The sequence below is a fragment of the Microcaecilia unicolor genome, chromosome 5 (assembly GCF_901765095.1).
Source record: "Microcaecilia unicolor chromosome 5, aMicUni1.1, whole genome shotgun sequence".
NCBI classification, from domain to species: Eukaryota; Metazoa; Chordata; class Amphibia; order Gymnophiona; family Siphonopidae; genus Microcaecilia; species Microcaecilia unicolor.
In genome coordinates, this window is record NC_044035.1 from 219,014,662 (window position 1) to 219,036,322 (window position 21,661).

The following is a 21,661-nucleotide window of genomic DNA, read 5'->3' on the forward strand; positions in this document are numbered from 1 at the left end:
CACCTCCCTACAGAAGTCCTATTTAATCCTCAACATCCTCAAATGCAAGTCAGAGTACAAATGTCTACAATCTGCAGTTCAATCTTACCTCTTATAGTCCAAGGGCTTTCTTTCAACAGTGCTGCAGTCATATAAGAAAGGCCTCCTATTACTTCCCCTGTAATCACAATAATCAGGAAGGGAGAAAATTGAAACTTAAAAAGCCAATCAAAAATTAAAGCAGCACAGAAAATTTTCATTTAAATTTTATCTTTTTGCTGCTATTTTACTAGGCTTTTTTTTTGTCTATTAGATTGTAAGCTCTTTGAGCAAGGACTGTCTTCTTCTATGTTTGTGCAGCGCTGCATACGCCTTGTAGCGCTATAGAAATGCTAAATAGTAGTAGTAGTAGTAGCAGCTTTATTTCCTTAAAATATCAAATTTTTTTTAGTTCTTTTCCTTAATTTTTTGTGTCCTTATAAAAATTTTATGAACCACATACCAAATTTTAGACAAGTAGATAACCTAGTTCATACAATTTTTCCAGTGCTGTAGGAGATTATGACAACTCCCTGATCCTTCAAATGTCTAATTGTGCTCTGTTACTGTAAACTGAATATTTGATGTGCAAGTGTCCAGATATAAAAACTTAGGAAACTGACTTGTGAGTGTCATATGTACCCATAGGGTTTATACATTAAAATACTTTTTTATACAGGTTACTCTGAGTACAGGATGCATCCCCTCCTCCTTCACCACACAGATGAACCTCACCCACCTCCGTTCAGCACTTATATATTACAATGAACCTACTCACCTTCCCTCCAAAGTGTGTTAGCTAAAGTCAGTTTATTGCACATTTTCTTGCATTTTGATTATATGTGTGTTCACATCATCCTCACAAAGGAGCAGCTCCATGCATTTAACACTGAGAGCCACATGAACAAAGCTTACTGTGCTTGCAACGGTTTTTGTTTTAGATTGGTTGTAGGCAAACGTCATTTGGCATCTAATGTACAAAGGGGCTCTGCGTCCCTGTTACCATTCCCTGTAGCAGCTCTATACAAATATATTACAAGCAGCTCATCAGTATTAAAAAGAAATTCCAACAGATTCACAGACATTTCCATGCACTGAGCACCTAGCTTTAAGGTGCAAAGCTTAACAGTAGGTCTGGAGCGGTCATTAAGTTTTACACGGTATCCCTGGTGGTCCAGTGCTCCCCCATCTGGAAGCCCCCTAACCTTAAAACGCCCTGGTGGTCCAGCGGACCCCAACCCCCTCCCCCCCCCCCCCAAAAAAGAAAAACGTTAAAATCCTTCCTGCTGATCCAGCGGACCCCCCACCCGATCCCGTCACAATGAATAGAAACTTCATCTCAAGCTCCCCCCTCTCAACTCAAACTCCGTGGTGGTCTAGTGCCCCCTCCCCTCACCATACCCCTTGTGAGAGCTGAAGGCAGGAGCAACGCCTACTCCTTCCCGACTCTGGGCCCACCTTTCTCAAAATGGCAGCACCAAGCTCCTGCCCGGTGCATCCGGGGATGCACTGGCTAAGCACCATATAAAAGGAAAAATTCCTTATATGGTGCTTAGCCCCTCCTAGTTCATCCCAGGATGCACCAAGCAGAGGCTGGGTGCCGCCATTTTGAGAAGGGCAGGCCCAGAGGCAGGACAGAGTAGGTGTTGTTCTTGCCCTCCTGCCTCCAATTCTCACAAGAGGTACGTGGAGGAGGGTGTCCCTAGACCACCATGGAGTTTTTTGAACTTGCATGGAGGGGGGGGGGGGTAGGGGCTCGGACCACCAGGGATCTTTTTGTGCGCGGTGGGGGGGGGGGGGTCTACTGGACCATCAGGGAGGCTTCAAAGATTTTGGGGGGAAGGGGTCAAGGTCGGGGTCTGCTCAACCACCACAGCTCTCAAGGGCATGCGTCAGGAATGCTCGGAGCTTTTTACTGACCAATGCTCAAAACTAACACCATGCATATTATTTGCATGCTGTTAGTGTTGAGCATTGGTCGGAAATTCAGACTGTGTTTTTCCGGTGCCGTTCTCCACAGTGCCAGAGTTTTTGTGCATCAGGACCAGAGTTTCCTTCTTTGCACCACATATCATTAAGCATGAACAATGTTTCACTAATGACACCAATACTGCTTCAGATTGAAGTATAATCTATGCTATATAAAGTACAGTGGTAACATAATGAATGAGAAGAGGAAGGGAAAGAATTTGGATTTTAGCTCAAACCTTTTTCAGCTGTAGCTCAAGGTGCATTACAATCAGGAGTTCATTTCCTGTAGTTGGAAAGGCTTACAATCTGTTTGTACCTGAGGTAATGAAGGGTTCAATGACTTGCCCAACATAAGCACAAGCAGCAGCAGCGGGCTTTGAACAGAGCTTCACAGTTTTAAGGAGCTGCAGTCCTGCAGCCAACCCATGCTTCATTCTTTCATGACCAGATGCAAAGGGAAAAGCAATAAGAAAGCAACGGGAAGAAAAGGAAGGGAAAAGCAATAAGAAAGCAACGGGAAGAAAAGGAGGGGAAAATTAGTTCTTACCCGATAATTTTTTTTCCTTTAGTGCAACAGATCAATCTAGGATAAGTGGGTAATGTCTGTCTATCAGCAAGTGGACAGAGAGGACACACAGTTGATCTGGTGCTCAGTGTCATACCTCAGTATTCTGATAAAATTAGTGGGGGGAGGGGGGAAAGAGTAAGGCCATAAACCAACCTGCCAAAAAAGGTCTCCTTCCTCAGACTCATAAACCATGACGATTGTTCAAACAGTGAACTGTGCTGAACAACATCTAAACAGAGAAGTCTTTAAAAAACTAAGAACAAAGAACCAAACCAGCTGAAATGCCTCGAGTTGGTTCCTGGAGTTATCTGTTGAACTAAAAGAAAGAAAATTAACTAGGCAAGAACTGTTGGTATATAAATCTAGGCTCCCTTCTGCCCCTCTCTATCTTAATAGATATCTTATTCCCTATTCACCTTTACGTTGCCTTAGATCGGCCGATAATCTTCTTTCCTTACCACTGCCATCTTCTATCCATCTCATTACTACTTGAGATTCTGCTTTTAGCTATCTAGGTCCTAAACTCTGGAATGAGCTTCCATGTCAGATGATTTGGGATCAACCCACCATTGCATCTTTTGAACTGGCACTATAAACTTCCTCCCTCTCTTTCATTGTTTCCTCCCCTCGCCCCTTCTCACTCCATGGTGTCAACCCATACCTTCTCCCTTTTTCTCTCTTCCATTTCTCTTTTTTCTTACTATACCCTAGTTTTTAATTTGTTTTTGTAGACCACATTGAAGCCTTGGCTAGGTCCCATATGGTATATTAAGCATGTGAAATAAAAGAAAATAAAAATAATAAATTTTCCCTTCCTTCAACAGATCAACCCAGGACGAACGGGTTGTACAAAAGTAGTCCTCACACAGGGTGGGAACTGGAAGCTCCCGCAAGCAAAACCAAAGCCCAAAAAGGAGGCATCCATCTGATCCACGATGTCAATTTGGTAGTGCTTAGAGAAGGTATGCACCAAAGACCATGTAGCTGATCTACAAATTTACAAAGGAACTGCACAACATTCAGCAAACAGGCACCCCCTCCCCTGAAAGAATGAGCTCCAAAACACCGCCGAGGGCACTTCCCTGACAAGACATAAGCTGAAGAAAACTGCCTCCTTCAACCAGTGAGAGGATAGGAGAAGCACTGCCTGATTAAGATGAAGGGGAGAAATCACCTTAGGAAGGAAAGAGGGAATAGTATGAATGGAAAGCCCCTCCCACTTTTTGTAAAGACAAGAAAGGGATCTCTACAAGAGAGCCTGAATCTCTAACATTCGCTGTGCAGACACAATGGCAACCAAAAACAGTTTTCAGAGTAAGGTCCTTCAGGGTACAACTGCAAACAGGCTCAAAACAGAGCTCTCTGAAGGGATTGTAGGACCAAATTGAGATCCCACTGGGAACAGATAGGCCGAAGCAGGGGTTGTAAACAATTAACCCCTCTCAAGAATCTGCCCAAATCCGGATGGGCCGCCAATGAAGGATTGTTCACTCTTGCCCTATAACATGTCAAGGCCGCAACTTGAACCTTTAAGGAATTCAAGACCAAGTTTTTCTTGAAAGCGTCCAGAAGAAAAGATAAAATCTGCAGAAGGGAGAATATCCCTGCTCACCACACCAGGGACTTGAACACTTTCCAAAATCTAGCATAGGCTGTAGAGGTGGAATGCTTCCTCACTTGCAAAAGATTAGTGATCAACCTTCCTCCTCAAATATGACCACTCAATAGCCAGGTCATAAGACCAAAGCAAGACTAATCTTCCATCAGAACAGGCCCCTGATGGGGAAAAAAAAACCCTTCCAAGGGTAGAGAAAGTGGTTTGTCCCACAGAAGACAAATGAGATCCGCTTATCACCTGGATGGAATGCCACCTGTCTCAGCATCCTGCCAACCATTGGCTGGGGGGGGGGGGGGGAAACATACAGGAGGGAGTTGGTTGGCCTCTGTGAGAGCACAGCAGAACATCCACTCACAGGACTCAGGGTCCCTCCACCAGGTGAAGAAATGAAGGAGCATGGTGTTGTCTTTTCTTGCCATCAGATCCAAAATAGAAAGACCCCATGTCAAGGTTATGAGAGCGAAGGCCCAGTTGGAAAGCTCCCACTCCGACAGATCAGTCATTTTCAAAAGAGTCCTTCAACGATGCCTCAAGATGACAATCTTGCATACCTTTCAATGCTACCCCTCCTTCACTGGAAGGGTGGTTTTCTTGGTGACTGCCGTCACCAAGACGTCCAATCTTGGAAGAGAAAAATTGTCCAGCTGAGAGGCTCCCACCAGATAAAGACGGGCCATCACCCTATCAACTTTAAGGCTGCCATCTGGCTCAGTCCACTGGGCAGAAATGAGGAATGGCCTTATGGACTGGAAAAGCCTTAGAGGGCTTCCTAGTACTCGCCATTTTGAAATTCACCTCAGTGGCCAATGACGCATTCGGATCCGCAATATTCAGCACCCTGACAGCATCAGAAATCAGGGATGAAAGCTCAGGCCAGCCAATGAAGAGCCAGACTCCTGATCCTGCTGGAGCCAGGAAAGTCACTCTCAGGCTACATACAAGCTACAAATGGACGCTGAATCCAGAGAAGGACCAGAAACCAGGAGTGAGGGATTGTACGGGAGGAGCTAGGTGGGAACAAAAAGACTCTAGAAGAGTTTTAACTGATGAATGAGTGGCGAACATGACCTGCTCCTGAAAAGAGGTTGTATCCAGATGGTCACTGAGATACAGACTGAAAGCATTGCATGGTCAGACCACACATTGATCTGGGTAGACTTGGAAATGGGAATTCAGTGGGGGAGGTGTCAAACTTTGGAAAATGAATGATGAACTTATTTTAAAAAGTGGATGAGGCGAGAAAGACTAAGAGGCAGATGCACCAAAGCTTAATGAGCCTCTAACGACCCTCCAACGAGGAAATTTTGAGCCGCTGCATGCATCAAAGGGCTTTTACCGAGGAAGCTAGCAGCTAACGAAAACGGAGTGCAGATGAGCAATTAGTGTAAAAACCCCATTGAAACGAGATGCACTAACCTTTTCCGATTGCCTTTACACAGGAAAAAGGCAGGAAATCTAACGAGAGGTCTGGACCTCTCGTTAGGACAGCTCTGTGCCAGGAAAAATCGTAAAGTGAAAAAATAAACAAACTTTGAGCCAATCCCAGCACATTAGCAGAGCTAAACGCGCTGTGATTGGTCAAAAGGACGTTGCACTACATATGTCCAAAAGAGCTGTGTTTGAGCTGTAAGAAAACGTGTCAGAAAACACATCAAATAAAAAAAATAAAAAAAGGATTGGGAGGGGGCAAGGGCGCTCATCAGGAGCGTCCTGTATGGACGGCCATGGCCCCCCCCCACTGCTCCCCACTTCCCCCCCCCCCCACGAGAAAGCGAAATTCTAGCAGCCCCGGTCCCCCTCCCTTCCTGTTCTTCTGTTTTGCAAAAGCTAACTCTGCCGCCTGTCATTCTTCCGCCCCGTGCCCCGCCCCCGCTGCCCCCCCTGAGGTTGACTACACTGCTCCCCCCCTCCACCGAGACCCCCCTCCCTATTACCGACCCGAGCAGCGCCTCTCACCTCTTTCTGAAGCGCTGCACGGGCAGGAAGATCTGTTGTGTTGGTCGCAGACTCTCCATGACGTCTCTTCTTCCCTGGCCTAGGCCCCGCCTCCTTCTGATGTAAGTAACCTACGTCAGAAGGAGGCAGGCCTAGGCCAGGGAAGAAGAGACGTCATGGAGACTCTGCGACCAACACAACAGATCTTCCTGCCCGTGCAACGCTTCAGAAAGAGGTGAGAGGCGCTGCTCGGGTCGGTAATAGGGAGGGGGGTCTCGGTGGAGGGGGGGAGCAGTGTAGTCAACCTCAGGGGGGGCAGCGGGGGTGGGGCACGGGGTGGAAGAATGACGGGAGGCGGAGTTAGCTTTTGCACAACAGAAGAACAGGAAGGGAGGGGGACCGGGGCTGCTAGAATTTTGCTTTTCGTGTGGGGGGGGGGGGGGAAGCGGCGGCAAGGCCCCCTCCTGATCCTTTGTTTTTGTATTTTGCTGACCGGGTAGCCACGTGTATGTGTTGTGGCTTTTTTTTTGTTTGTTTGTTTTGACGTTTGCAGCATGCGCAGAGCAGCCAGCAAAACGCTTGGCTGCTCTGCGCATGATTTAGGGGCCGATTACCGATGTGTATTGTGATTCTTTGATACACTGTATGTTTCAATACCATTCTGAGCATGTGTGACTTTTTGTTTTGGTGCATTCTTCGTTTTTTTTAAATCGTTAGGGACTTTAACGATTTAGATTTTTTAACGTTTGGTTGATGCATCTGCCTCTAAGTAATCCTGGATATAAGCTTCAATAACGGAAAGAAAGCCAGCAGATCAATGTCACAACAAAAAGATTTTATTGACGATACGGTGTATGAACAAATCGCCCGACACAGGCCGTATTTCGCCCACCTAGGGCTGCGTCAGGGGCTACAATGAATATATAATAATTATCATAGATCATAATAAATAAAATATACGAGCATAATATATCAAATATATAAATTGACAAAAAAATTAATAAAATATGGAATATTACTAGGTATAGAGAGTATTGAAGTTCGTAAACTATACCAGTGCCCTTGCTTTGCTGTTACGTGATGTCAGATTTTATTATGCTTTTATATATATATATATATATGTTTATATGCACAGTCATACAATTGTTGCATTATATATACTTCTATATATATATTTTCTTATATATGCTCTTTTATGTACCTGTATATATATATTATTAATATTGGACAGTGCGTAGCGATACGTTTATTCATGTAATTATTCTAGTATACTCTCTATGTATACCTAGTAATATTCCATATTTTATTGTTTTTTGTCAATTTATATATTTGATATATTATGCTCGTGTGTTATATTTTATTTATTATGATCTATGATAATTATTATATATTTGTTCATTGTAGCCCCTGACGCAGCCCTAGGTGGGCGAAACACGGCCTGCGTCGGACGATTTGTTCATACACGGTATCTTCAATAAAATCTTTTTGTTGTGAGATCTGCTGGCTTTCTTTCCCATATTGGATTTTGCAGATCGTTTGCCTTGTTGTTTTTTGGGACCCTAGATAAGCTTCAATAACACAGGAGAGGTAGGGATGGAGACACTGGGGGTGGGGGGGGTGGTTGAAGGCAGTAAGAGGGGAAGATTTTCAGTGAGGAGGCAAGGTGAAAGTGTGAGAAGTTAGATAAGGAAAGGAAGCTCAGGGAAGTATTTAAGAGGTTGGAGGAGGAATATAAGGTACAGGGGTCTAAACAGATCATGAGCAAATTAGAGAAATCTACAAGAGGTGGGAAACAAGCTGAGGCAGGTGAACCAGGTTTATTTGTTTGTGCTTTTTGTTTTGTCTCGAGTATGGCAATAAATTGGGAAGATTATTGGTTCAAAAAGCTGAGGAAGAAACAAGGGCTCTGTGCTGGGACCGCTGCTTTTTAACATATTTATAAATGACTTACAGATGAGAGTAACTAGTGAGGTAATTAAATTTGCTGATGACACAAAGTTATTCAAACTCGTTAAATCGCAGGAGGATTGTGAAAAATTATGAGGACCTTACGAGACTGGGCATCTAAATGGCAGATGACGTTTAATGTGAGCAAGTGCAAAGTCATGCATGTGGGAAAGAGGAACCCGAATTATAGCTACGTCATACAAGGTTCCACGTTTGGAGTCACGCATCAAGAAAGGCCTCTAGGTGTCATCGTTGATGATACGTTGAAACCTTCTGCAGCAAAGAAAGCAAATAGAATGTTAGGTATTATTAGGAAAGGAATGGAAAACAAAAATGAGGATGTTATAATGCCTTAGTATCGCTCCATGGTGCGACCACACCTTGAATATTGTGTTCAATTCTGGTCGCCACGTCTCAAAAAAGATATAGTGGAATTAGAAAAGGTGCAGTGAAGGGCAACGAAAATGATAAAGGGATGGGACGACTTCCTTATGAGGAAAGGCTAAAGCGGCTAGGACTCTTTAGCTTGGAGAAAAAGCGGATGAAGGGAGATATGATAAAGGTCTATAAAATAATGAGTGGAGTTGAACGGGTAGATATGAAGCGTCTGTTCACACTTTCCAAAAATACTAGGACTAGGGAAGCTACAATGTAGTAAATTTAAAATGAATCGGAGAAAATATTTCTTCACTCAACATGTAATTAAACTCTGGAATTCGTTGCCAGAGAATGTGGTAAAGGCGATTAGCTTAGCGGAGTTTTAAAAAGGTTTGGACGGCTTCCTAAAGGAAAAGTCCATAGACCGTTATTAAATGAACTTGGGGAAAATCCACTATTTCTGGGATAAGCACTATAAAATGTTTTGTACATTTTTGGGATCTTGCCGGGTATTTGTGACCTGGATTGGCCACTGTTGGAAACAGGATGCTGGGCACGATGGACCTTTGGTCTTTCCCAGTATTGCAATACTTATCTATAAAAGGCAACCCCAACGTTCTGAAGCCTCCACGGAAGTTGAGGCGCCCGAGATATCCGGTGTGCCCTGGAGTGTCTGCACCGCCCTCGCGTCAAAACGTCATGACGCGTCAAAACGTCGTGACGTTGAGGGCGGAGCTATTGACACTCGAGGGCCGAAACGGCCCAAAGCGAACAAGGCAAGTAGCTTCGAGGGACGGAGGGAGGGCGAACAAGGCAAGTAGCTTCGAGGGACGGAGGGAGGGGGCCCCTTGCTAGCGCCCGTTTCATTCCGCTCAGAAACGGGCATTTTTTCCTAGTGTACTTATAAGGACTAGTGGCAATTATGTGGGTTAAAATTGAGAGGATACATTTCTGTATAAAGGATAAGGAAATCGGGGAATGATTTGTGCCTTTTATAAAACATTGTACAGGGTCGATGATTGTATTACTAGGGAATAAATCTGGAAATATTTAAAGCTAGTACAGCTGCCCCAATTAACAAGAAAACCACAAGGGAGATGTTAGAAGAGGGGGTGAGTGGAGGGACTGGAGGAGTAACCTAATGGTTAGTGCAGTGGGCTGAGAACCTAGAAAAGTGGGCTCAATTCCCACTGCAGCTCCTTGTGACCCTGGGCAAGTCACTTAACCCTTTACTGCCCCAGTTCAAACTTAAGATTGCGAGCCCGCTAGAGAGACAGAGAAAGTACCTGCATATAATATATGTAAACCACTTTGGTTGTACCCACATAAAGACAGTATATCAAATTCATGACCTTTGACTGATTTGGAAGTGGAGGAGATGGTTGGGAGACTAGCCAAGAAAAAGGCTCCAGGGTCGGATGAATTTTCAGTGGGTTTTTATCAGGCTTTTGCCCACAAGCTCACACCATTTTTAACCAAATTGTTTAACAGTCTTCGAGGAGTGGATCATACAAGGCAGGGTCTCCTTAAGGACACTCCCTTACCAAAGCTGGAACTGAGATACCTTAAGGAAGGGAATAGCTTAGGTAGCTTGCTGAGTCAGGAGGGTGGGGCTCAGAGGGAGTAAGAGTTAAAAGCTCTCTGGCAGGATATAACAGTCCTGCCAGAGGACTGTCCTAATGGAAATCCTATCATCATTTCTATATTATAACATTTTATAAATACATGTAAACCGCTCAGATCCCGATGGGTGGTATAACAAATAATAAAGAAATTACACAGGGAAGCCGTGAGAGGTCCTCCATCTATGCCTCCACCACAGAATTGTAAGCTGCAGAAGCTCCGCTAAGGTAGACCAAGTTTATCTTGGAATCCTGTGAATATGTCTAACATTGGACTTTAGGGCTAAGTTAGGCCTGACTGTTTGAATACTGAAGCACAGAACTTTAACTCTAGGACTCCAGGCTGGAGATACATAGTAACATAGTAAATGACGGCAGAAAAAGACCTGCACGGTCCATCCAGTCTGCCCAACAAGATAAACTCATGTGTGTTGGTTTTTGTGTATACCTTACCTTGATTTGTACCTGTCTTTTTCAGGGCACAGACCATATAAGTCTGCCCAGTACTATCCCCACCTCCCAACCACCAGCCCCGCCTCCCATCCTTATAGTATTAAGGATATTAGCCTAATATAAAAGTGTATTTTAGTTTATATAGTATATTGTATTATTTATTTAGTGTTTTCTTCTTAGATGGTAATGAAATGTATTTAAAACTCTGTAAGAGCACACCTTGCTTGTTACCCTAATTGCGATAACTGACTATAAATGAAGAGTTGTCCTAGGGGTGGGTGGGAAGACTAAACTAGATCCTGCAGTACCTGCTAGATTCTGTTAATGCTGTGGTACAAAGTTTATAAAACTAAGTGGGAAAAGACTACGGAGATTAGTTAATAAAATTGCTTTTTATATTTTTATTTTGCCTAACACTAACCTACAATTCCTCATTTAAACCCCAATCTTTAAGTTCCCAAAGCACAAAGCAAAATAGCATTCACTTACCAGAGAAATATCCTCTTCTCTCAGAACTTCGATGAGATGTTTACGCTGTTTCTGAGACAATACAAAAAGTCAATCCTAGAAAAAAGAAAACAAGTATATCGGACGCCTAAAGAAAAAAATCTATATTATAATGCTTCTTGATACAGGGCCCAAAAGAGAGTTCGGTATAGGCTGTACCTACAGCTGAGTATAAACTTCAGTGATACAGGCCGCAAAAGTGGCTCACTAGAAAGCGCTATACATCATGGGATACTCTCTATAAACGGAGCCCTTAATTTTCCTTAGTGCAACAACCTGATAAAGTGAAGTTATAATTGAAAAAAACTGAGAAAAAAATTTTTTTCAATAGGCATCCATATACAACTTGGACCCAATAATCCATGGGGTTATAATATCTCCCAATGATCTTTGAATGTAAACAGTCTTCAAACTTCATAAAATATGGCAAAAATAACAAGCAGAAAGCACCGGAGGATAAGAAGCAAACAGGAGCAGACTTGCCTGAAATTCCAACTAGTCCCTATTTCACTGTAAGTTCCAAACGTTTGTGGCCTGACTCACTGAAGTTTATGCTCAGCTGTAGGTACAGACTATACTGTACTCTCTTTTGTGCCCTTTATCAAGAAACATTATAATATAGATTTTTTTTCTTTAGGCATCCAACATACTTGTTTTCTCTTTTCTGGGACTGACTTTTTGTATTGTGTATATTAGTTGCCTCTCCCTTCGGATTCTAGTTAGTAGTCTGTTTCTTAGAGACAGACTAGTGCATGCTATCGATCTGAAGGAGCAGGCCATGGGAAGAATTCCTGAGATCAAAAAGGCTGAATTATTTTTTCGTTTATTTCTCCCTCACCTGTGAAAAGAACAGGCTATCCCTTCCCTGTACATCACTAAAGTACCTTATTTACTTTTAACCCTGTGTGGCTGTACTTTATTAAGGGCCCTGGGCCCCCAAGGGAGAGGATGATGGCAGAGGCGAAGATTATCCTTGCCTGGTTTGGTCAAAACAGTAAAGTGGAATGTGGGTCTTAGAGGCCCATATCCTTGCTGAATATTGATGTCAGAATCCTGACAAAAATTTTGGAAAAATAGACTGCCAAAGTGTTGCCTTTTTTGGGCAAACCCTTTTCGATGCAGAATTAGAAAAAGTTCAAAGAACAGTGACCAAAATGATAAGTGGGATGGAACTGTTAGGGCTCTTTAGCTTGGAAAAGAGATGGCTGAGGGGAGATATGATTGAAGTCTACAAAATCCTGAATGGTACAGAATGAAAAGAAGTAAATAAAAAAATAAAAAATTCTCTTTCAAAAAGTACAAAGACCAGGGAACACTCAATGAAGAAGTTACATGGAAATACTTTTAAAAACAAGAGGAAATAATTTTTAACAATGAACAGTTAAGCTCTGGAACTCACCTGAGGATATGGTAACAGTGGTTAGCTTATCTGGGTTTAAAAAAAAGGTTTGGACAAGTTCCTGGAGGAAAATTCCATAGTCTGATATTGATATAGAAATGGAGAAGCCACTGCTTCCCTAGGATTGGTAGGAATCCCTAGGAATGTTGCTACTATTTGGGTTTCTGCCAGGTACTTGTGACCTGAATTGGCCACGGCTGGAAACAGGATACTGGGCTAGATTGACCCAGTATAGCTATTCTTATGCTTTGGATTGACAAACAGATAATGTGAAGCAAGCAGTGCAAGTGGGATGGGTAGGAAGAAGGCTGGAGACTCCAGCTTTTATACTATTACTAGAAGCAGAGAAAGCATAAGAATAGCCATACTGGGGCAGACTGATGGTCCATCTAGCCCAGTATTCTGCTTCTAGCAGTGGCCAATCCAGGTCAGAAATACCTGGCAGAATCCCAAATAGTAGCAAGATTGCATGCTACCAATCTCAGGGGACAGCAGTGGCTTTCCCATTTCTATCTCAACAGGAGACTATGGACTTTTCCTCCAGGAACTTGTCCAAACCCCCTTTTTAAAGCCAAATACACAAACCGCTGTTACCACATCCTCTGGTAATGAGTTCCAAATCTTAACTTGTTGAGTGAAACTTTTTTTTCCTCCTATTCATTTTAAAAGTATTACTTTGTAACTTCATTGAGCATTTGATCAGGTTCACAGGGGTTTATCCAGGCAGTGTTAGAAAAGGTGGGACTGGGCCTAATATTTCATGGGTGGATAGCAAAAATTATATGTAGTTCCTACGGCACAAGTGAGGGTGAATGGGGTGTATGCAGAGGCCTTCCTGTTGGGAAGGGGGATCAAATAGAGGTGTCCACGCTCCCTGCTTTTACTTGTGCTGGTGAGGAAGCACCTAGCCCTGAGCATCAGAAATGTTGGGGGGGACATACCAGGGGGTAGAATTTGGTGAGGTGGCACCCTAGGTTAATCTGTTCATAGATGATGTGGCATTGACACTTAATAGGCAATGTGGCACCCTTGTCAGTGCTGCTACTGGAATCAAGGCATCATGGGTGCAGGGGGAGGGGGGTGTTCAGGTTTAAAATTTAATATGGCAAAAACCGAAGCATTAAATATCAAACTTCTCCAGGAGCTGGATAAATTGAAAGAACTACCCATTTAGGTACATATCTCTCAAGGACTAAAGTAGGGGTGTTTATCACTAGCATTTTGGATATGTTATATGTTATCTACCCCTATTTAAGCAACAGAGAGGAAGTGGGGGATCAGGATATTTCATGGCTGAGGCAAACAGCAACTGTTAAGATGATCATTCTGGCACAGATGTTTCATTTATTTCAGACTCTGCCTATTAAGATTTCAAGGGGGGGGCTGAGGCAGATGATACTAAAATTTGTCTGGAGGCACAGTCTCCCAAGGGTGGCAGAAAGGGTGATTCTGTGACACAACATGATAGGGGTCTTGCGAGTCCCTATAATATAATGTCACCCATTTGAGTCACATGTGGGTTTGGCAATGTGGGCCAGATAATAAGCGACATGTGCAAACAGAACATGTACTAATGGGAAAAATCCCATTGAAGTACATTCCTTGGCTAAAGGGTTGGAGGGATGGAAAAGGGAGATTGGCAAGATATGCATAGTAATAGGATTCCCATCTGGAGGACAACTATGAGGGCAGTATTGTTCAGGAACTATGTCTCACTACTGCATCATTTGCAATATAATAAAGGAGAAGAGGAGGAAACATCTTATTGAGGATAAAAAAGGGCAGGGTCATATTCTGTTTACCAATCTGTGGAGGGTGGAAAAATACAAACATTTGAGGAATTAAAGGAAAAGTACAAGATGAGAGGAGGATTTTTTTTTCTTATACGCAGGTGGTGCACTTTCTAAGAGAATAGGAATAAAGACAATTTGGGCAGGGCTGGCACCCATGAAGAGGCTATGGGTTGCAGGAAAAGGAAGTAGGCGACTGACCTGATCCTTGTACAAAGTAGTTAAGTTGTGAGTTTTTAAAAAGCTTATGATAGAATGACAAAGAGAGGAGTTTATACAAAAGCGGTTGGAGAAAATTATTCAGCAAGCACATAAGATATCCATAACGACCAAAATTAGGAAGAATAGTTTAAAACTATTGACTAGGTGGCACATAACTCCAGTGAAGTTGGGACAAAAAAAATATTCCCTAACACATCCACAAGATACTGGAGGCAGTGCAGGGAAGAGGGTATGTACTGCCATTTGGGAATGCACCAGAGGGATGATGACTGGAATCCAAAATTGATGTTGATGGAATATTAGAAAGAGGGTACTGGACACCGCTATAAATGGAAAATGGGCTTGTCTGTCTGCTGCAAGATGCAAAATTGCTTATAGATAGCAACAGCAGGAAGCCCCAGGAATACTGCATTGGACGTCAAGGCTGAGAACTGTGATATTGATGGAGAAGTTAGATACTGAGAGGAAACCTCTTCTCATCTATCTAAGCATGGAAGGGCAAAGTGGCAGTGTCTGCAAATATTACCACACAGCACACTAAGTTCCGCAAGTGCATGCTCATGAAGAGCTTGAAAGAATGTGCGTGGGAGGCCAGCATAGTATTCTGAAACACTTTCTTCCCAAAAGACTCCAAGATCTGTGCATCCTTCCCCAAGGGTACCAAAGAGCGAGTCTTGGAGCTCTTGGCTGTTTGAGAGCAAATTCAGTGACCAAGGAGTGGTACAGAAGCTGGAGCTTATCGAATCTGGGAGCCTTCTAGACTCTATTCATAGAATTGAGCTTCTTATGAATGGGCTGTTGAGAGGGGAGGTGCCTCCCCACGACTTCATATGTTCTGACCTAAGGATACTGCGCATGGACACAGTCACAGCTTCCTCAGGGTGGGCAGCAAAGTCAAGGATGTCCAACACCTTGGCCCGGGCTCATCTTCGACATTCAACTGAAATTTAGTTATTCCCATACAAAAATCAGTAAAAGAAGAGTTCCTCAGGGGGAGATCTTCGCTTTTCATGAAGCAGAGAGGAGTCTGAAGGAATGCCAAGGGACCTCTCCTCCAAGAAGAATCCTAGCTCCTGATCAGACTCCCAGGAGTGGTCCAAATCAGACTCAAAGAAGTACTCCTATGGAGAAACAGGAAATTGTGCTGGCTTCGGTCTACTGGGCTTCTAGTCAGTCTCTGAATGGGGAGTGCTGAGGGACAGGTTTCCTCTTGTGCCCTGAGGAAACTTCCTCCCGCAACACACCAGATGACCCATTTCCACCAGTGCTGACTCAGACATCCTTCTACGCGTCAACATTGAGGAACAGAGGAGAGATGTTGCGTGACCCTCCGGGATGGGCTGGAGCGCCAACATCAATGTACTCAATGTTCTGCTTTATGTTGGGTGAGAAGGTGCCTCAACTCCCCCTGTAACTGGGCTGAGATCTGCTCCTCAAGGTCCACATCAGTAAAGGCTGGGGCTCAGCCAGGGCAGCCACAATCTAGCAAGCGTAGAGGTCAAATTGGAGGCCTGGGCCAGACTCTGTAGAGGCTGGTGCATCTGGACCAGGGTCTTGGATGCTTCTTGGGTAAACAAGGTTGATGCCCTGGAGTTCCCGATGCCATATCTCAATGAGGACCAATGCCTATATTTTTTGGCCTCTGCCTGACATCAGTATTCCTCGCCATTGATGAAGATGACATCAAATCCTTGTGTGACCTCAGAGTGAGATTGGAGGATGCCTGTTGCCGATAGACCCTATTGACATTTGATATCAAGGCAGAGGGATAGATCTCCTCAATGCTGATGCATCCCCAGTGTCCAATGCAGCTCCAGGAGTTCCACCCCCGTTATTATTTTGGTTGCTCCTCTTTGAACCTCTTCTAATTCCGCTATATATTTTTTGAGATATGGCGACCAGAACTGAATACTCAAGGTGAGGTCACTCCACGGAGCGATAGAGAGACATTATAGTAATCTTGGTCTTATTTACCATCCCTTTCCTAATTATTCCTAGCATCCTGTTTGCTTGTTTGGCAGCCACCGCACACTGGACAGAAGAGTTCAGCGTACTGTCTACAACATTTAGACCTTTTTCTTGGGTACTGACCCCCCAATCTAGCATAAAGTAACTATAATTCAGATTATTCTTCCCAATGTGCATCACTTTGCATCTGTCTACATTAAATTTCATCTGCCATTTGGATGCCCAGACTTCTAGTTTCCTAAGGTCTTCCTGTAATTTTTCACAGTCCGCACGTGTTTTAACAACCTTGAATAGTTTTGTGTCATCTGCAAATTTAGGGCTTCTTTTACTAAGCCATGGTAGTGATTACCGCACAGCAAATGTGACGAAGCCCATAGGAATTGAATGGGCTTCGTCGCATTTGCTGCACCGTGAATCACTACCGCAGCTTTGTAAAAGGAGACTTTAATCACTTCACTTGTCATTACAATTTCCAGATCATTAAAGTTAAATAACACCAGTCAGAGTACAGCTCCCTGAGGCACTCCACTATTCACCCTCCCCCATTGAGAGAAATGGTCATTTAACCTCACCCTCTGTTTTCTGTCTAATAACCAATTCCTAATCCACAACAGAACATTGCTTCCTATTCCATGACTCTTTAATTTTCAGGAAAATTTGTCAAAAGCTTTCTGAAAATCCAGATACACTACATCAACCGGCTCACCTTTATCCACGTTTATTCATGTCTTCAAAGAAATGAAGAAAACTGGTGAGGCAAGACTTCCCTTGGCTGAATCCATGCTGTGTCCCAATAAACCATGTTTATCTGTGTTCGGTAATTTGATTCTTTATAATCATTTCCACTATTTTGACCAGCACTTATGTCAGGCTTACTAATCTGTAATTTACCAACTCACCCCTGGAACCCTTTTTAAAAATTGGTGTTACATTGGCCACCCTGCAATCTTCAGGTACTATGGACGATTTTAATGACAGGTTACAGATGACTAACAGCAGATCAACAATTTCATGTTCAAGTTCTTTCAGTACCTTTGGATGCATACCATTCATTCCAGGCGATTTACTACTCTTCAATTTGTTGATTTGCCTCAATACGTGTTCCAGGTTCACAGAGTTTTTTTCAGTTCCTCCACATCATCACCCTTGAAAACCATTTCCGGTACAGGTAGATCTCACACATCTTCTCTTGTAAAGACTGAAACAAAGAACTCATTCATTCTCTTTGCTATGGCCTTGTCCTCTCTGAGTGCCCCTTTTGCTCCTTCATGATCTAAAACAGTCCCACGGATTCTCTCACAAGCTTTCTGCTTCTGGTGTATCTGAAGAAGTTGTTGCTCTGAGTTTTTGCCTCTGCAGGAAGTTTCTCTTCATATTCTGTCTCAGCCTTCTTTATCAATTCTTTGCATCTAACGCGCCAGTTATGTTGCTTCTTACTTTCTTCATTTGAGTACTTTTTCCATTCTTTGAAGGATGTTCTTTTGGCTCAAATAGCCTCTTTCACTTCACCTTTTAACCATGCTGGCTGTTTTCTCTTTCCGCTTTTGTAAATATGTGGAATGCATTTGGTCTGGCTTCCAAGATGGTATTTTTAAACAATGTCCATGCCTGATTTAAAGTCCTTTAGATTATTTGGTATATTGTGCAATTTATTTTAGTGTTTGCTTCACAGAAAGTAATGAAATGTAATTAAAACTCTGTAATGAAGACTCCCTTCTTGCTATCCTAATTAGAATAACTGAAACCTGCTGACTGCCTCTATATGGAGTGATGAGGAAAAAGCGGGCTTGCTAAACAAATACTTCTGTTGTGTGTTCATAGAGGAAAATCCTGGAGAAAAATTGCAGCAGGCTGCTAAGGGTATATAAGGGAATGGAGTAGATATTGGACCATTCACAGTAGAAAGTGTTTATGAACTGTTTGAACAACTGACAGACAATGCCACGAGGCCAGGTGGAAAACATTCAAGGCTCTATGTTCTGCCTGAACATCTAAGATTGCAGTCTTCATTGGAATGCTGCCAAAATGGCTACCTTGATCTCTAACAGCACTCTGCATTAGGCACCAATAAATTTAGCATTGTGGCAGCCAGAATTTATTTATATCCAGTGCTTTTTTTTGTAGAAAAAAAGGTGCCGGTACTCATTATGGGCGGGGTCACCACATATGGCTCCACCCCTGATAGCCACACCCACATTAACCACACCCCCTATACCAGCCATGGCGCATATAAACAGACATCATTGAAAATATTATAGTACTATAGGAGAAAAAAATAACGTGATTTTATTTCATTATAAATAATCTCTGTAAGCTCTTACAGCTCCAGTATACCCAGTGCAAAATAAGACAGCCAATGTAAATTCTCAAATTGGACATAATTACAAACACTAAAATGAAAATAAAATGATTTTTTTCTACCTTTGTTGTCTGGTGACTGTTTTTCTTTCCATATTGGTCCCATTCTGTGATTCTGCTTTCTTTTCTTTTCGCTTAACTCTTCTGTGCCATTTGTGTCTCCTTTTTCTTTGCTTTCTTCAATATTTTTCAGGCTCTCTCTCTCTGTCCAGATTTAATTCATTCTTACTATCCATTCTTTAATGTCCTTCATCTACCTGTGGCTTTTCATCTTTTCCTCACCCTTGTTCTCCCCATGCCCCTTCCTCTTATTCTCCAGTCTTTCTCTATTCCCCTTTTCCATCCAGCAGCTCTGCTTTCTCTCCTCATCCTTCCAGTGTCTCCCCTATTTCTTTCTGCATTCTTCCATCCAGCATCTTCCCTCTCTCTCTCCCCATCCTTCCATCTGTTTTCCCCCCTCTCTCTCCCCATCCTTCCATCTGTTTTCCCTCTCTCTTTCCCCAATCCTTCCATCTGTTTTTCCCTCTCTCCCCAATCCTTCCATCTGTTTTCCCCTCTCTCCCCAATCCTTCCCTCTGTTGTTTTCCCTTTCTCTCTCTCCCCAATCCTTCCGTTTTCCCTCTCTCTCTATCCCCATCCTTCCATCTGTTTTCCCCTCTCCCCAATCCTTCCATCTGTTTTTCCCTCTCTCCCCATCCTTCCATCTGTTTTTCCCTCTCTCTCCCCCAATCCTTCCCTGTTGTTTTCCCTCTTTCTCTCTCTCCCCAATCCTTCCCTCTGTTGTTTTCCCTCTCTCTCTCTCCCCCCAATCCTTCCCTCTGTTTTCCCTCTTTCTCTCTCTCCCCAATCCTTCCCTCTGTTGGTTTCCCTCTCTCCCCAATCCTTCCCTCTGTTGGTTTCCCTCTTTCTCTCTCTCCCCCAATCCTTCCCTCTGTTGGTTTCCCTCTTTCTCTCTCTCACCAATCCTTCCCTCTGTTTTCCCTCTCTCTCTCTCTCCCCCAATCCTTCCCTCTGTTGTTTTCCCTCTTTCCCCAATCCTTCCCTCTGTTGTTTTCCCTTTCTCTCTTTCCCCAATCCTTCACTCTGTTGGTTTCCCTCTTTCTCTCTCTCCCCAATCCTTCCCTCTGTTGTCTTCCCTCTCTCTCTCCCCCCCCCCCAATCCTTCCCTCTGTTGTTTTCCCTCTTTCTCTCTCTCCCCAATCCTTCTCTCTGTTGTTTTCCCTCTTTCTCTCTTTCCCCAATCCTTCCCTCTGTTGGTTTCCCTCTCTCCCCAATCCTTCCCTCTGTTGGTTTCCCTCTTTCTCTCTCTCCCCAATCCTTCCCTCTGTTGGTTTCCCTCTCTCTCTCTCCCCAATCCGTCCCTCTGTTGTTTTCCCTCTCTCTCTCCCCAATCCTTCCCTCTGTTGTTTTCCCTCTCTCTCTCTCTCCCCAATCCTTCCCTCTGTTGTTTTCCTCTCTCTCTCTCTCTCCCCAATCCTTCCCTCTGTTGTTTTCCCTCTCTCTCTCTCTCCCCAATCCTTCCCTCTGTTGTTTTCCCTCTTTCTCTCTCTCCCCCAATCCTTCCCTCTGTTGTTTTCCCTTTCTCTCTCTCCCCAATCCTTCCCTGTTTTCCCTCTCTCTATCCCCATCCTTCCATCTGTTTTCCCCTCTCTCCCCAATCCTTCCCTCTGTTGTTTTCCCTTTCTCTCTCTCCCCAATCCTTCCCTGTTTTCCCCTCTCTCTCTATCCCCATCCTTCCATCTGTTTTCCCCTCTCCCCAATCCTTCCATCTGTTTTTCCCTCTCTCTCCCCATCCTTCCATCTGTTTTTCCCTCTCTCTCCCCAATCCTTCCCTGTTGTTTTCCCTCTTTCTCTCTCTCCCCAATCCTTCCCTCTGTTGTTTTCCCTCTCTCTTTCTCTCTCCCCAATCCTTCCCTCTGTTTTCCCTCTTTCCCTCTCTCCCCAATCCTTCCCTCTGTTGGTTTCCCTCTTTCTCTCTCTCCCCCAATCCTTCCCTCTGTTGGTTCCCTCTTTCCCCAATCCTTCCCTCTGTTGTTTTCCCTCTTTCCCCAATCCTTCCCTCTGTTGTTTTCCCTCTTTCTCTCTCTCCCCAATCCTTCCCTCTGTTGTTTTCCCTCTCTCTCTCTCTCTCCCCCCAAAACTTCCCTCTGTTGTTTTTCCTCTCTCTCTCTCTCTCCCCAATCCTTCCCTCTGTTGTTTTCCTTCTCTCTCTCTCTCCCCAATCCTTCCCTCTGTTGTTTTCCCTCTCTCTCTCCCCAATCCTTCCCTCTGTTGTTTTCCCTCTCTCTCTCTCTCTCCCCAATCCTTCCCTCTGTTGTTTTCCCTCTCTCTCTCCCCAATCCTTCCCTCTGTTGTTTTCCCTCTCTCTCTCTCTCTCCCCAATCCTTCCCTCTGTTGTTTTCTCTCTCCCAAATCCTTCCCTCTGTTGTTTTCCCTCTTTCCCCAATCCTTCCCTCTGTTGGTTTCCCTCTTTCTCTCTCTCCCCAATCCTTCCCTCTGTTGGATTCCCTCTCCCTGCCAAGTTTGGCGCGAACGGCGCGAAGACGCGACGCGGCACCAGCCCCTATTTCCGGCCGCTGCTGCTTCTCCTGTTGTTGAGCAGCAGCGGCCGCTACACAAAGAAAAAGAAGATTAAAAAAAATTGAAACCTGGCTGAAACGCGGCACCCCGGCACTGTAGACAGCCATTAGGCATTGGCTGTTGCCCCGCAACCGCTCCTCCTCTTGCCTCTACGTCACTGCCCCTGGAGGAAGACCCCGGAGGAGCGCAGTGACGTAGAGGCAAGAGGAGGAGCGGCTGCGGGGCAACAGCCAATGCCTAATGGCTGTCTACAGTGCCGGGGTGCCGCGTTTCAGCCAGGTTTCAATTTTTTTAAAAATCTTTTTCTTTGTGTAGCGGCCGCTGCTG

At 44.0% G+C, this 21,661-nt stretch overlaps 1 protein-coding gene across 3 annotated transcripts in view; it reads right to left on the reverse strand.

The window, feature by feature from the left end:
* The window catches only part of WDR4 (WD repeat domain 4), a 126,904-nt gene that overhangs the window by 95,991 nt on the left and 9,252 nt on the right, over positions 1 to 21,661 (reverse strand). For 2 of the 3 annotated variants that reach the window (XM_030203788.1, XM_030203786.1), the window contains exon 2: positions 89 to 157. The exons of the other annotated variant lie outside the window; for it this stretch is intronic. In XM_030203788.1, the coding sequence (XP_030059648.1) occupies positions 89 to 157 (69 nt within the window). The remainder of the gene's footprint in view (positions 1 to 88; positions 158 to 21,661) is intronic. 3 annotated transcript variants of the gene reach the window in all.